This window comes from Pantherophis guttatus, chromosome 14 (genome assembly GCF_059756535.1).
Source record: "Pantherophis guttatus breed Tessera chromosome 14, ASM5975653v1, whole genome shotgun sequence".
Taxonomy (NCBI): domain Eukaryota; kingdom Metazoa; phylum Chordata; class Lepidosauria; order Squamata; family Colubridae; genus Pantherophis; species Pantherophis guttatus.
The window spans coordinates 11,204,536-11,217,789 of record NC_142076.1 but is presented as its reverse complement, the minus strand read 5'-3'; the positions used below and the strand labels follow the sequence as shown (position 1 = coordinate 11,217,789).

Sequence of the window (13,254 nt, the reverse complement as noted above, 5' to 3'; positions counted from 1 at the left end):
TTGCATTGCATTGCACTGCAATTATATTGTATTGTATTGCATTGTATTGGTATTTGTATTGTATTGGTATTTGTATTGATCGTATTGTATCCCATCCCATCCCATCCCGTATCCCGTCCTGTATCCTATTTTCTATTGCAGTGATGGCGAATCTTTTTGGCATCGAGTGCTGAAAAGGGAGTGCTTTGTGTGCGCGCTTTACGCGGACGTCTGGGCCACAACAAGGAAGTGGAGCTGCCCAGGGTATATGCGTGCGCCCGAAAATGAACTTCCAGTTTCCGCTACTGGACTTCCGGGTTTCAGCCAGCAACTCTTCCGGGTTTCTGGAGTGCAAGCACCCGTGGCAATCAGCTGACCAGCGCGCATACTCACACAGGAAAACGGAAGATCAGCTCTTCCAGTTTCCGGCACTGCCGCATGCAAAAAGGCCATCTGATTATCGTGCGTGCATGGGTGCCAGAAACCCAGAAGAGGAAGACGTGACATGGCTCCGTGTGCCACTTCGAGCACGTGTGCCATAGGTTCGCCATAACAATTCTATTCTATTCTATTCTATTTTCTATTCTATTCTGCAGTCTATCCTATCCTATCCTATTTTCTATCCCATCCCATCCTCTATCCTATTCTATTTTCTCTTCTCCTCTCCTCTTCTCCTTTTCTCCCCTGCCCTGCCCATCCTCCCCTTCCCTATTTTATCTCAGTAACTCCAAATCTGTCATAAATTGCTGAGTAGGCAAACTGCAAACCTTAGGACAATTAATCAGTGGAACAGCTTGCCTCCAGAAGTTGTGGGTCCTCCATCACTGGAGGTTTTCAAGAGGTTGCACAGTCATTTGTCTGGAATGATATAGGGCCTCCTGCCTGAGCAGAGGGCTGGACTAGAAGATCTCCAAGGTCCCTTCCAACTTTGTTATTCTGTTAATACATCATTCCTGGGTTTTGGGGGTTGTTCCCCCCCCCCAATCTCATCCCTTCTGAGTTTTTCACATTTCTAACTAGACCTATGGAGAAGTATCTGCTCAAACTTTATGATATTTTTCAGTTGGTTTTGATGGGAGTGCTTTTATGTTAAAATTTTTGAATTAATTTCGCTTTGGAAAAAAGAAACCACTTAGCTAGGTAGCTAGGACAGATGCTACAGTTATATATTTGCTATATATTTTATTTTATTTTTTCATCTTTCCATGCCTACCTTAAAAGGAAGTGTTTTCTCCCTGTTTTTTCTCTTGAGATCGCTAATCGTCTCTCCTCTGGCTTTCTCCGCACTTTTTAATACAGACTGTTCTTGGCTTGTATTGTCCTGAAAATTACTCCCATCTATATATTTGGATTGTATTTTTCCAGTACTTCCAACATGTTCTTTTTTTCCCCTATTTCCCCCCCCCCCCCAAATCTGGCTTTCTAATAAAATATGGGTTACAAAGACTTATGCTTCAGAAGAATTCTCGGGTGTGGAGGCTCAACTGTGCGAACATAACAGACCTTGAATAACTCCATTAGTAATGTACAAATCTGCAAAAGTGTGCTTTTGTGCAACCAAGAAAAAAAAATGAGGGGCAAAGTCAAAGCAATCGACAGCCACGAAACAGTGAAAAAATGGATATATACTTAAAGCAGAAGGACAAGAAAATGACCTTACCAAGTCTTGATTAGTTTCATTCACAGTCATTGTAGTACAAAGAAAGAGTGACATATTAACCCCAAGTAGTTAACGCCACCAGTTCAAGCCTTTGCCAGTCGATGCATTTAGTCCCTGCTCAGTCTAATAATTGGAGATTACAGATAGTCCTCAATTTACGACCACAAATGAGCCAACATTTCTGTTGCTAAGTGAAACATTTGTTAGGTGAATTACGCCCCGTTTTACAACCTTTCTTGCCACAGTTGTTAAGTGAATCAGTGCAGTTGTTAAGTTAGCGACTTAAAATGGGGCAAAACACACTTTAACAATTGTCTCGTTTAGCAATATACATTTTGGGCTCAATTGCAGTCGTAAGTCGAGGACTCCCTGTACGAGCAAATAGTCTTTCCTTCTGCTTCCAACGTCTCCAAAATAACCTTAGGATTAGAAAAAAATATATTAACTGCACAAAAATGCACCTGTTGCAATGCTGTTGCTATTCACAAAGCCAATCAGGTAGACGTCTGAATCCAATACTACAGCGTCACACAATGCCAATAGTCGAGGCTTTAAGCCCAAAAACTAGATATTGGAAATTGCTAGATGAAAGAAAAGCCACTATGTGCACAGAGAACTAATCTTCTCCCATACACATTTTTCCATTTACGATTTGGGTGGGTGGGTGGGGGAGATCTGGCTTAGAAGCCATGTTTCCTCCTGAAACGGTGCTATTCAAAAGTTTATCTTCCCTCTTCACTTTTTATTCCTCTCTTGTCACATGGAGGATTCACAGACAAGAGAAAGAGGAGGAGGAGGAAGAGCAGGAGGAGGAGGAGGAAGGAGAAGGAGAGGAAGAGGAGGAGCCTTGGTAGTACAGGGGTTTAAGGCACCCTGTTATTAAGCTGGTTATTAAGACCAGCTGCCTGCAATTACTGCAGGGTTCGAATCTCGCCAAGGCTCAAGGTTGACTCAGCCTTCCATCCTTTCTAAGGTAGGTAAATTGAGGACCCAGTTGTGGGGGCAATAAGCTGACTTTGTATTAATATACAAAAGGATGAAGGCTATTGCTTAGCACATTGTAAGCCGCCCTGAGTCTTCGGTGAAGGGTGGCATATAAATCAAATTAAAAAAAAGAAGAAGAAGAAGAAGAAGAGGAAGAAGAAGGAGGAGGAGGAGGAGGAGGAGGAGGAGGAGGAGGAGGAGGAGGAGGAGGAGGAGGAGGAGGAGGAGGAGGAGGACTACTTCAACTTCAACCACAACAATACAAGAATAGAATACACAATAGATACAAACAATAGATACAAATAGCACACAATAGATACAAACTTAAGGTAAACTGCTCCAAACTCGAATGCAGAAAATACAACTTTAGCAACAGAGTGGTCAATGCCTGGAATGCACTACCTGACTCTGTAGTTTCTTCCCCAAACCCCAAAAACTTTAACCTTAAACTGTCTACTGTTGACCTCACCCCATTCCTAAGAGGTCTGTAAGGGGCGTGCATAAGAGCACTAGCGTGCCTACCGTCCCTGACCTAATGTTTTCTTTTATTTGTACCTATTTTATGTATCCAATCCATGCTTATACTTATTACCAAATATGTTCTTGACAAATGAAATAAATAAATAAATAGAAGGAGAAGGAGAAGGAGAAGGAGAAGGAGAAGGAGAGGGAGAGGGAGAGGGAGAGGGAGAGGGAGGAGGAGGAGGAGGAGGAGGAGGAGGAGGAGGAGGAGGAGGAGGAGGAGGAGGAGGAGGAGGAGGAGGAGGAGGAGGAGGAGGAGGAGAAACAACGAGGAAGAAAACTCGTAGTGGGAAGCAACACAGAAAGTCACACGAAGTGAAAACAGAGTTTTGTTTTCGGTATTATTTGTTCTTTTTAAATCGAGGGATCAGGAAGCATCGAATTCGGAATTCGATGCTTCCTGATCCCCTGATTTAAAAAGAACAAATGCTCAAAACGAAACAAAAAAACTTTACAGAAACTCTGGAAGAAACTTCAAGGTCAGTCTTGAAAATGAAAACAAGCCAACAGACAAAAACCAGGAGCATCTTGCCCAGAAAGATTCCCCCAAGTCTGCGTGTTATAGTAGACGCATACAAATGCTTCAAGGATCATAGCAACAAGCAAGAGAAAGAAACACACACAAATACACACACACACACACAAATATTTTCCAAGACATGGCAGCTCAGAGAGGAAGGAGCAAACTCACTGTTTTTCAGCAAGGCAGCATACAAAACTAAGAAAGGCACATGGCGCTTCCACAAGTCGAAAAAGCTATAAAAAGCCGGAATTAATCATAAACTGCAATATTCTTAGCACGCAACATGGCAGATTTCAACACCCTTCATTTCCCCCCATCCCTCTCCCCCCTTCTTTCTTTTGGTTAAAACATCGCTAGTTCCTGTCCATATAATTCTCAACCCACAAAAAGGTTACAAACACAGACTGTCATCCCTCTTAACCCTTTTCCAGAGGAAGGCAAATTTTAATTGATGCTGGGGAAAAAACGAGGGGGCGGGCATGTATTTTATAGTTCTCACGAGTAACCTTCACGGCCGAGGAAAGAAATCAGGAAATAGAGAGAAAATCGGGAATTTGTGGCTACGATCTCCATGACTCCGGCTTGATGGCTACGGGGACGGTGAAATCAGTCCCTCTAGATCAGGGATGGGCAACCGTGGCAACGTTTGGACTTCAACTCCCAGAATTCAACGCCCAGAATTCCCATGCTTGTTGGGGAATTCTGGGAGTCGAAGTCCACAGGTCTGAAAGTCGCCAAGGTTGGACGTCCCCGCTCTAGATATTAAGAATTATCTAAGCACATTCTGTATCTCCCCAGTGGGTAAATCTGGGCTCAGGAAATGTTGTTGTTAGTTGCGAAGTCATGTCCGACCCGTCGTGACCCCATGGACAACATTCCTCCAGGCCTTTCTGTCCTCTACCATCCCCTGGAGTCCATTTAAGCTCACACCGACTGCTTCAGTGACTCCATCCAGCCACTTCCTTCTCTGTCGTCCCTTTCTTCTTTTGCCCTCAATCTTTCCCAGCATTAGGCTCTTCTCCAGTGTGACCTTCCTTCTCATTAGGTGGCCAAAATATTTGAGTTTCCTCTTCAGGATCTGGCCTTCTAAAGAGCCATCAGGGTTGATCTCCTCTAGGACTGATCGGTTGGATCGCCTTGCAGTCCAAGGGACTCGCAGGAGTCTTCTCCAGCACCAGAGTTCAAAGGCCTCCATTCTTTGGCGCTCAGCCTTCCTTATGGTCCAACTTTCACAGCCATACATTGCAATCAGGAAATGTATTCTCCAGCTAAGAGTTTGTAGAGCAGAGGTCTTCAAACTTGACAGCTTTAAGACTTGTGGACTTCAACTAGCTGGCTGGAGAATTCTGGGAGTTGAAGTCCACAAGTCTTAAAGCTGCCAGGTTTGGGGACCCCTGCTGTAGAGTTTCTCAGTCATCCAGGTCATGGACTTTTAGCTATGGAATTTGGGATGAACACCCTTTGAATGGCGTGGGAGTAGGAACGGATTTCCAAAGGGAAAAATTGCAGACTACAGGAACCAGAAGCACTAACTCAGGTGACCCTGCACAGCTAAACCTCCAAGTGTTTCAATGACCCTCTAAAAAGGATGCAAATGACCAGCTGTCTGCAAGGAGTATCAATCCTTCCATTCCCCGCCATCCAGTCAGAGGTGAAGAAGCTTCTTGGATGAGAAGCAAAACATCTTCAAAAGAAGAGAACAAGGAAGTCCAGTCGCCTCCTGAAAAAAGCACCTTTGGGATTTCCAGCTAAGAGATAAAAGTTTAGGGCAATTGAGTCTCCGGATTTATTATAAATTTAATAAATAGATAGATAGATAGATAGATAGATAGATAGAGAGAGAGAGAGAGAGAGAGAGAGAGAGAGAGAGAGAGAGAGAGAGAGAGAGATAGATAGATAGATAGATAGATAGATAGATAGATAGATAGATAGATAGATAGATAGATAGATAGATAGATAGATAGATAGATAGATAGATAGATAGATAGAGGGTGTTATAAATTTCATTTTCCAGGCCAATTATTTAATTGTATTTTAATGGTTTTTTTAACATTTGTATTATATGTATTTTATTTGGCTGTTCACCGCCCTGAGTCCTTCGGGAGTAGGGCGGTATACAAATTCAATAAATAAAATAATAAATAAAATTAATTAATTAATTAATTAATTAATTAATTAATTAATTTAGAAAATGGGATAAACCTAAGGTGAGAAACAAGTGTCCTGCTGTTTCTAAAAGGGCAAAAGGCCACCAATAAGAAGATTTACAGTGACCGGTTGATGACGTTTCCGAAGGGGGACTTTAAACTAAGCTCGGATTTTACCCTCTTATTGTGTTAATGCCGGCGAGCAGAAACACACTTTTTCAAGCAGCATGAAACAGGCCTGTATCTATAGAATCAGCCGAGCTGAAGATAACACCTTAATAGCCATTCAATTTTTCTCTGTCTCAATATTTAACCTTAGATTATGGATACAGGAGGCGCTTGGGTTGAAAACAAAGAGGTGTGATCTGGCCAATTAATTTAATATAAAACACGGAAACTATTCAAGACAGGTGAAATCTTATTGCCACCTTTTCTAGGCATATTTTTCACCAGGATGTCATGTGTAGATAAGAAGGGAACCCAGTGGTGAAATTCCATTTTTTTTTTACTACTGGTTCTGTGGGCATGGTGTGGCTTGGTGAGCGTGGCAGGGGAAGGATACTGCAAAATCTCCATTCCCAACCCACTCCTGGGGGAAGGATACTGCAAAATCCCCATTCCCTCCCCACTCCTGGGGGAAGAATACTGCAAAATCTCCATTCCCTCCCCACTCCTGGGGGAAGAATACTGCAAAATCTCCATTCCCACCCTACTCTGGGACCAGCCAGAGATGATATTTGCCGGTTCTCCGAACTACTCAAAATTTCCGCTACCGGTTCTCCAGAACCTGTCAGAACCTGCTGGATTTCACCCCTGGGGGAACCTCAGAACTACCTGCGGCGATGCTTGCAGTGGTCGTAAGTGTGAAAAACGGCCACAAGTCACGTTTTTTTCAGTGCCGTTGTAACTTTAAACGAACTGTTGTATCGTAAGCCGAGAACTACCTGTAGCTACACGAATGGATTGGTAGTCAAGGACTACCTGTATTGACATCTACAAAACCAGCACCTCGGTCAGTAGCACGAAATATTTTGAGATTTTTTTTTAAAAAGGCAGAATATTATATTTCCCTGGATGAGAAATTGTGAATCATGCTCTTGGGAGACAGAAAGCAGCCCCCGCTTATCTTGATGGCCCTCAGCAGATGTCAGCACTTAAGAGATAAAGAGACAGATAGCTTTATTCATGAGCAAGTTTCCTGCAGCAAGGTCTGAACAAAGGTAGGGTTAGCCCCCTCAGCCACAATAGGAATTGCCCAACAAGCCACTTCATTGCATCAGCCCAAACTTCAACCAAGCTTGTCTCAGACAAACTCCTAGGATTTGTACATGGACCCGTGGGAGTCTGACCACAGGCCAATAGAATATGTGCTCTTACGCAGGAACAGGAAGCTCAAGCGCAAAGCCCAAGAGAAGGTGTAAATATCCCCCCCTCTCAACTCCATGTGGTCAGCTGCACCAGGACCAACGTGCTCGGTGGTTCTGCTTCATCGTTAAACCATCTTTCCCATCAGCCTCCATGTTTCTTTCTCCCGGTTTCTTTCTCCAAGCTGGTTCAGCTTGGAACTGAACCAGATGGGCATTTCTTCCAGCAACCCCAACCCAACGTCTCATGCCACAAACAGCCAGCGTTAACTATCATGCACATGAACACATAGCGCATTCCCAGATGCCTCCAGCTGAGTCGTGCAGCCGGGTTGGCAGTTCTTCCATGGCCTCTCATGGGGCTGCAGTTGGAAACACATCCACCCAGCCCCTCCCCGCTTTTCAACTGAGCCGAGACCAAACCAAGCTCCTTCCCCAGCTTTCTCTTACCTTCGTGCCCGGTGATTCACGTGCGGATGTTGCCGTGTTATAAGGGCACTGTCCCAAACGGGGCCACCATGGTTACTTCTATACCAGCTTGCTGCCAGATGCCCAGGATAGGTTGGGCCAGTAAAGCCATGGTCCGACTCCGTCTCGGCGGCCAGCGATGAGGCTGAACTGCCCATGGCTCCCCCCAACCCTGGCCGGGGCCAAGATTTACTCTAGGTTAGGTCCCAGAGAGTGGCATGAGATGTCGGCCTGAAAGGACGGAGACTCGTAGCATGGAGTGGAGCAAAAGGAGGCTGGTGTTGATTGAAGAAGAGAAAAAGACACACAAAAACAAAAACAACAACAACAACAAAAAAAACAAGAGGAGAGGGAGAGAAACAGAGAAAGAGAAAGAGAAAGGTATGATTTTCTTTTAAACCCATGAAGTGACATTTCTAAGAGTCTGTCGAAATAAAAGGGGGGGGGAGTGAAGCACACGGTGGGGGGGTTACAGCTAGGTTTTAGGGAGAGCTCTGACATTTCTCGGGAAAGAGAGAGGCTGAATCGGAAGACGGGTAATGGTAGATCGTGAGGGATGCCACCCTTAAAATTCATATTACATAGGAAGAACAAGGGTTAAGTAAAACACATTGGATTGGGAAAAGCTGGCTGGAATTCCTTTCAGAATCCTTTGGGAATCTGTACAGGTTGCCCCTGACTTACAACCCTTCGCTTAGTGACTTTTCTGCCCCAGCAAGAAAGGTTGTAAAAGGGAGCAAAACTCACTTAACAAATTTTTCACTTCGCAACATAAATTTTGGGGGTCAGTTGTGGTCGTAAGTTGAGGGCTGCCTGTATTTTTGTAAGTCCACATGAAGTCTTTTGATCAAACAAATAAAGTAGATTACAGCATAATATCCTAGCCCCATGATGGCGAACCTATGGCATGTATGCCTGAGGTGGTACCCAGAGCCATCTTTCCAGCCACGCGAACTGTCAGCTGTGCATGCGCGCATGCCCCAGCTGGCGTTTGGGCCTCCGGTGTACATGCACACGATTCAGGGGACCCAGCTGGTCTTCAGAGCTCTCCTGCGCATGCGCACCGGTTTCCAGATGCGTATGAGAGTACTTACATGCATTGCACGCGTGAAAACCGGGCCCATGCGCAGATGATGCGATTGCGTGCGCAGCGCACGGGGGGAACCACGCGAATGCAGCGTGCATGCACAGATGGCGTGGTTGCACATGCAGCGCATGTGGAGCGACACGAATGCCGCATGCATGCGTGTGCAGCTGGTGCGATTGCACGTTCAGCGCATGAGGGGAGCCGCAGGAATATTGCGCAGATGCGCAGATGGTGCAGTTGCATGCACAGCACACAGGGAGGAGCTGTGCGTTAGCGCGGACAGCACGCACACACACGCAAAGCGCGTACCTGTTCAGCACTGTCTGTCCTAGCCTGTTTTCACCCAAGACAATTTTTTGGCGTTTCCAACACTAAAACACAAATTGCCCGATTTCATTTTAGCCAAAAGTAGCATGTCAAAGTGAATCAAAGACGGAGACTTGGAAGTTAGCAGATATTCTGAGCCTTGGGCTGTGATGGTACACACACAACTTGGATGAGCGGATGCATACCCAAGGCATAAAACTTGAAAAAAAAGGAAAGGCACAGACTTAACGATGGCATGGGTGACATTATTAAAAAGCAAACAAACGGACTCTTAAATCAAACTCCCAAAATATGTTTGAACTTTCACCTTAGCCGGGCTGCCTCTTCCCTCCTTTGTCAACTAAATTGCTTTGTGGGAAGGAAGGCTGAAGATGCATTAATTTAACATCTTGCCAGCCCACAGATTTTTATTTTAATTTTTTTTTATGCTATTTGATATGGAAGACGACAAGCATCTTCTTCTCCAAGGACCAGCCTTGCCAAACGTTTGGCTACGCCGTTCTGCTACCGACGACTCCGCTCTGCCCAGAGGCGGCTTCACTCGACAAGCATGGCCCGAGTCAACCAGCGTTACGGCAAAGGATGCCAAAATGAACACCGCGAATCTTCCGCATGGGCGGGGGAACCAGGGACCAGGCTAGCTGAAGGACCGTCTCTTTGCCAGTCACATCCACCAGACTCACTAGAGTGGGGAGGGAAGGAATGTTGTGGGTCCCGTCCCCTAAAGAGGTAAATCTGGCAGGACCCAAAGGAGTCTGACTTGTTCTGACCTAGGCTTCCCAAGAGCAGGAAGCAGACTCCTTGTCCCGACAAAAACCCCTTTTTATTAAGTTACTGTGAATTCCTCTCATTCACATCCAGCAACATCTTTCAAGGGAGACTTTACAGTCACAGACCTTATCTGGCTTGGACAGCTGCCAGGCCGATATCTTCAAAACTTGGCAAGAAGTTTTCTGAGAGTCACAAACAAATTAAGTCAACTAATTGTCTCCTGCAAACTCCCCTCCCCTTTCGCTCCTCTTTTATTCCCTCTGGGAGGGGCCATTCACCGTCCACCTGTGGCTTTACTCCTGAGTCGACCCTTGTTCCTCCTGTTCCCTTCTCCTGGCAGCTCTGCGCATGCGCACATCGGGAACAGACTCCAGCTTTTCTTCTGCCCCACTAATGTCCGACTCCGAAGGCAGCTGACAACTGTCAGACGACCTTGGCCCCCTCTCTGCCTCCGACACAGAGCCCTCACCAGAGCCTTCCCCAGACTCCAGGACTGGCCCATGTTCCTCCCCAATCTCCTCACTTTCCGAATCTGCTGCCAGATCCGCTGGCGAGCTACAACACCTTCTCTGTGGTGGCTTCCTCCCTCTGGAACTTTTTTTTTTTGTCTTTTAAGAAAGACTGGGTCTGCTTTCTTCCATTTAAGACAAGAGTTCCCAACCTTTTCTATACCCCGCACCCCTAGAACGCTTCCGATATATTCTCACACCCCTTTAAAAATAATTAATTATATGCATATAACTATACATATACACTATCACTTTGAAACTTCTAAACCCAGCTTTTTGCACCCCCTGGAATATCGTCTCACACCCCCCTGGTTGGGAACCCCTGCTTTAAGAGCATAATTTTCCATTTCCCCTTTAGGGGAAATATTCTATTCTGCCTCTTTAATATTTTCCAAACTATTTCTAGGAAGGGAGGGGTTGGGGCTTCCCACAGGTGTAATACATGCCAGTTGTCAAGTGCCCAAATTTTGATCACGTGATCCCTGGGTCACTGTTCATAAATGTGAAAATAGGCTGGGTTTTTTTCAGTGTTGTTGTAAATTTAAGCGGTCCCTAAACCAGAGGTGGGTTCAGCCGGTTCTGTCCGGTTCGGGCGAATTGGTAGCGGCAGTTGCGCTAGGCCGTGCCCACCCGCCTGGATGTAATGACATCCTATTTTGCCACGTTTTCGAGGCTGGGCTCATGCGTGGGAGGCGCGCGTGCTTGCAAAGAGCATGCGCAGAAGGCAGAGTATGCGTGGAAGGCATGCGCTCACATTTGCGAACCGGTAGGGAAGGTAAGTAAATCCCACCTCTGCCCTAAACTAATGGTTGTTAAATCGAGGATTACCTGTATGTCGATTACCTACTGAGCAGAAGACACCCAGAGAGAAATATTGGCAATGATTTATTTTTTGATAGTCCCGGACAATATTTGCCTACAGATGACAGATGCCTACAATACAATTCAGAGGAATTATTGATTCTGTCATCTGCACCTCTATAACTGTCTGGTTTGGTTCTGCAACCCAACAAGACAGTCACAGACTTCAGAGGATCATTAGAACTGCAGAAAAAACAATGGCTACCAACCTGCCTTCCATTGAGGACCTGTATACTGCAGGAGTCAAAAAGAGGGCTGGGAAAATATCTACAGACTCCTCGCATCCTGGACATAAACTGTTTCAACTCCTATCCTCAAAACGACGCTATAGAGCACTGCACACCAGAACAACTAGACACAAGGACAGTTTTTTCCCAAACGCCATCACTCCGCTAAACAAATAATTCCCACAACACTGTCAAACTATTTACTAAGACTGCACTACTATTAATCTTCTCATCATTCCTATCACCCATCTCCTTCCACTTATGACTGTATGACTGTAATTTTGTTGCTTGTATCCTTACGATTTATATTGCTTCCTAGTATGATTCGATTGCTTATTTGTTCTCTATGACTATCATTAAGTGTTGCACCTTATGATTCTTGACGAATGTATCTTTTCTTTTATGTACACTGAGACCATTTGCACCAAAGACAAATTCCTTGTGTGTCCAATCACACTTGGCCAATAAAGAATTCTATTCTATTCAAAGAACCGACACCAATGTTCATCCTTGGGATGTCTTTTTAACTGCAAATCTATCTTGAAATAACAAACAACGGGTAAAAACCACGTAGGCTCTGCACAATTATACACCTGTCACGCTGCAGTTTGCTTACCGATTTATCGTTTGCATGGGGGCTATGAGTAGGAAAGCACCTCAGGCAGAGTTGAGCATTACTCAAAGTCTTGGGCTCAGTGGTTTGTGAAAAGATAGGGAGGGAAGAGGGAGGGGGGGAGGAGAAGAGGGAAGCGCTCCGAGATTGGGAATGATAAAAAAACCGGCATGTGCTAAAAATTTAACAGGCAGTAAAAGGAACTGCAGAAAAACTCACTTTCGGAAAAACCTGCATTAGGAAATGGTTGTGCACGGAAGGGAGAATTAGCTTCCCCCCCCCCACATATACATAACGAAATAAATCACTGTTTGAATTAATCTAATTTGGGAGGCCCAACATTGCAGCAATAACAATGGGGGGGAGGGGAAGAGAAGATAAATGGGAGATTTAACTAATAGAAACAAATAGTTAAGCACCTATTTTCCTTTCTTTTGTGGTTTTAATGCATAATTACCACATTTCAAATGGTACAGTTAATTACGCCTGCAAGAGAGCTTTCTAGAGCAAATACGCTGATCTATTATGAATCCATTTCCTCCTTCCTATTCTCTAAATTAGTTCCCTGCCCACCCCCACAAAAGCACTTACAAAGAGAGGAAACAGAGACATTTTTCCAATCCTGTGATGTTGATTTTTTTTAAAGGTTCTTCCTGGTTTCCAAAAAGCATCCACAAAGGAAACACACCCGTGTTATATCGCTTCTTTGGATTAAACAATAACCAGAGGTTTGAGTTTACTGCCACAAGGTCAACGACGACCGCTGTGTCCATCTACAGGTAATCCTCAATTTATGACTGTAACCAACCAAGCCCAAAATTTTCTTGGCCAAGTAAAATGGGACAAAAATTCATTAACGGAATTTTTGTCCCATTTTACGACCTTCCTTGCCAGGTTTGTTAACTGAATCACTGCAGTTGTTAAGAAAGTCACACCGTCAGCAGATTTGATGCAGTGGTGAAATTCAATTTTTTTTTTACTACCGGTTCTGTGGGTGTGGCTGGGCGGGTGTGGTGTGGCTTGGTGGGCGTGGCAGGGAAAGGATATAGCCCTGTTGTGATCTAGGCTTACCGAGTCATTACAAGACACAATTAGTCCCAAACAAACCTATTTTATTGTTAACATCTAATAATTATGTTCATTCCCAGCTGAGTCCCAATTAGTTGCAAAACAAGTCCTTCGGAAGAAGTCCCTCGGGATAATCACCAACCA

At 44.8% G+C, this 13,254-nt stretch overlaps 1 protein-coding gene across 2 annotated transcripts in view; it reads right to left on the bottom strand.

Annotated features, from left to right (window-relative positions):
• Window positions 1-13,254, bottom strand: part of CAPN15 (calpain 15) — a 111,924-nt gene that overhangs the window by 67,156 nt on the left and 31,514 nt on the right. The window contains exon 1 of one of the 2 annotated variants that reach the window (XM_034430323.3): window positions 7,630-7,922. The exons of the other annotated variant lie outside the window; for it this stretch is intronic. Within the exon in view, the coding sequence (XP_034286214.1) occupies window positions 7,630-7,805 (176 nt within the window). The 5' untranslated portion in view covers window positions 7,806-7,922. Of the gene's footprint in view, window positions 1-7,629; window positions 7,923-13,254 lie in introns of those variants that run through there. 2 annotated transcript variants of the gene reach the window in all.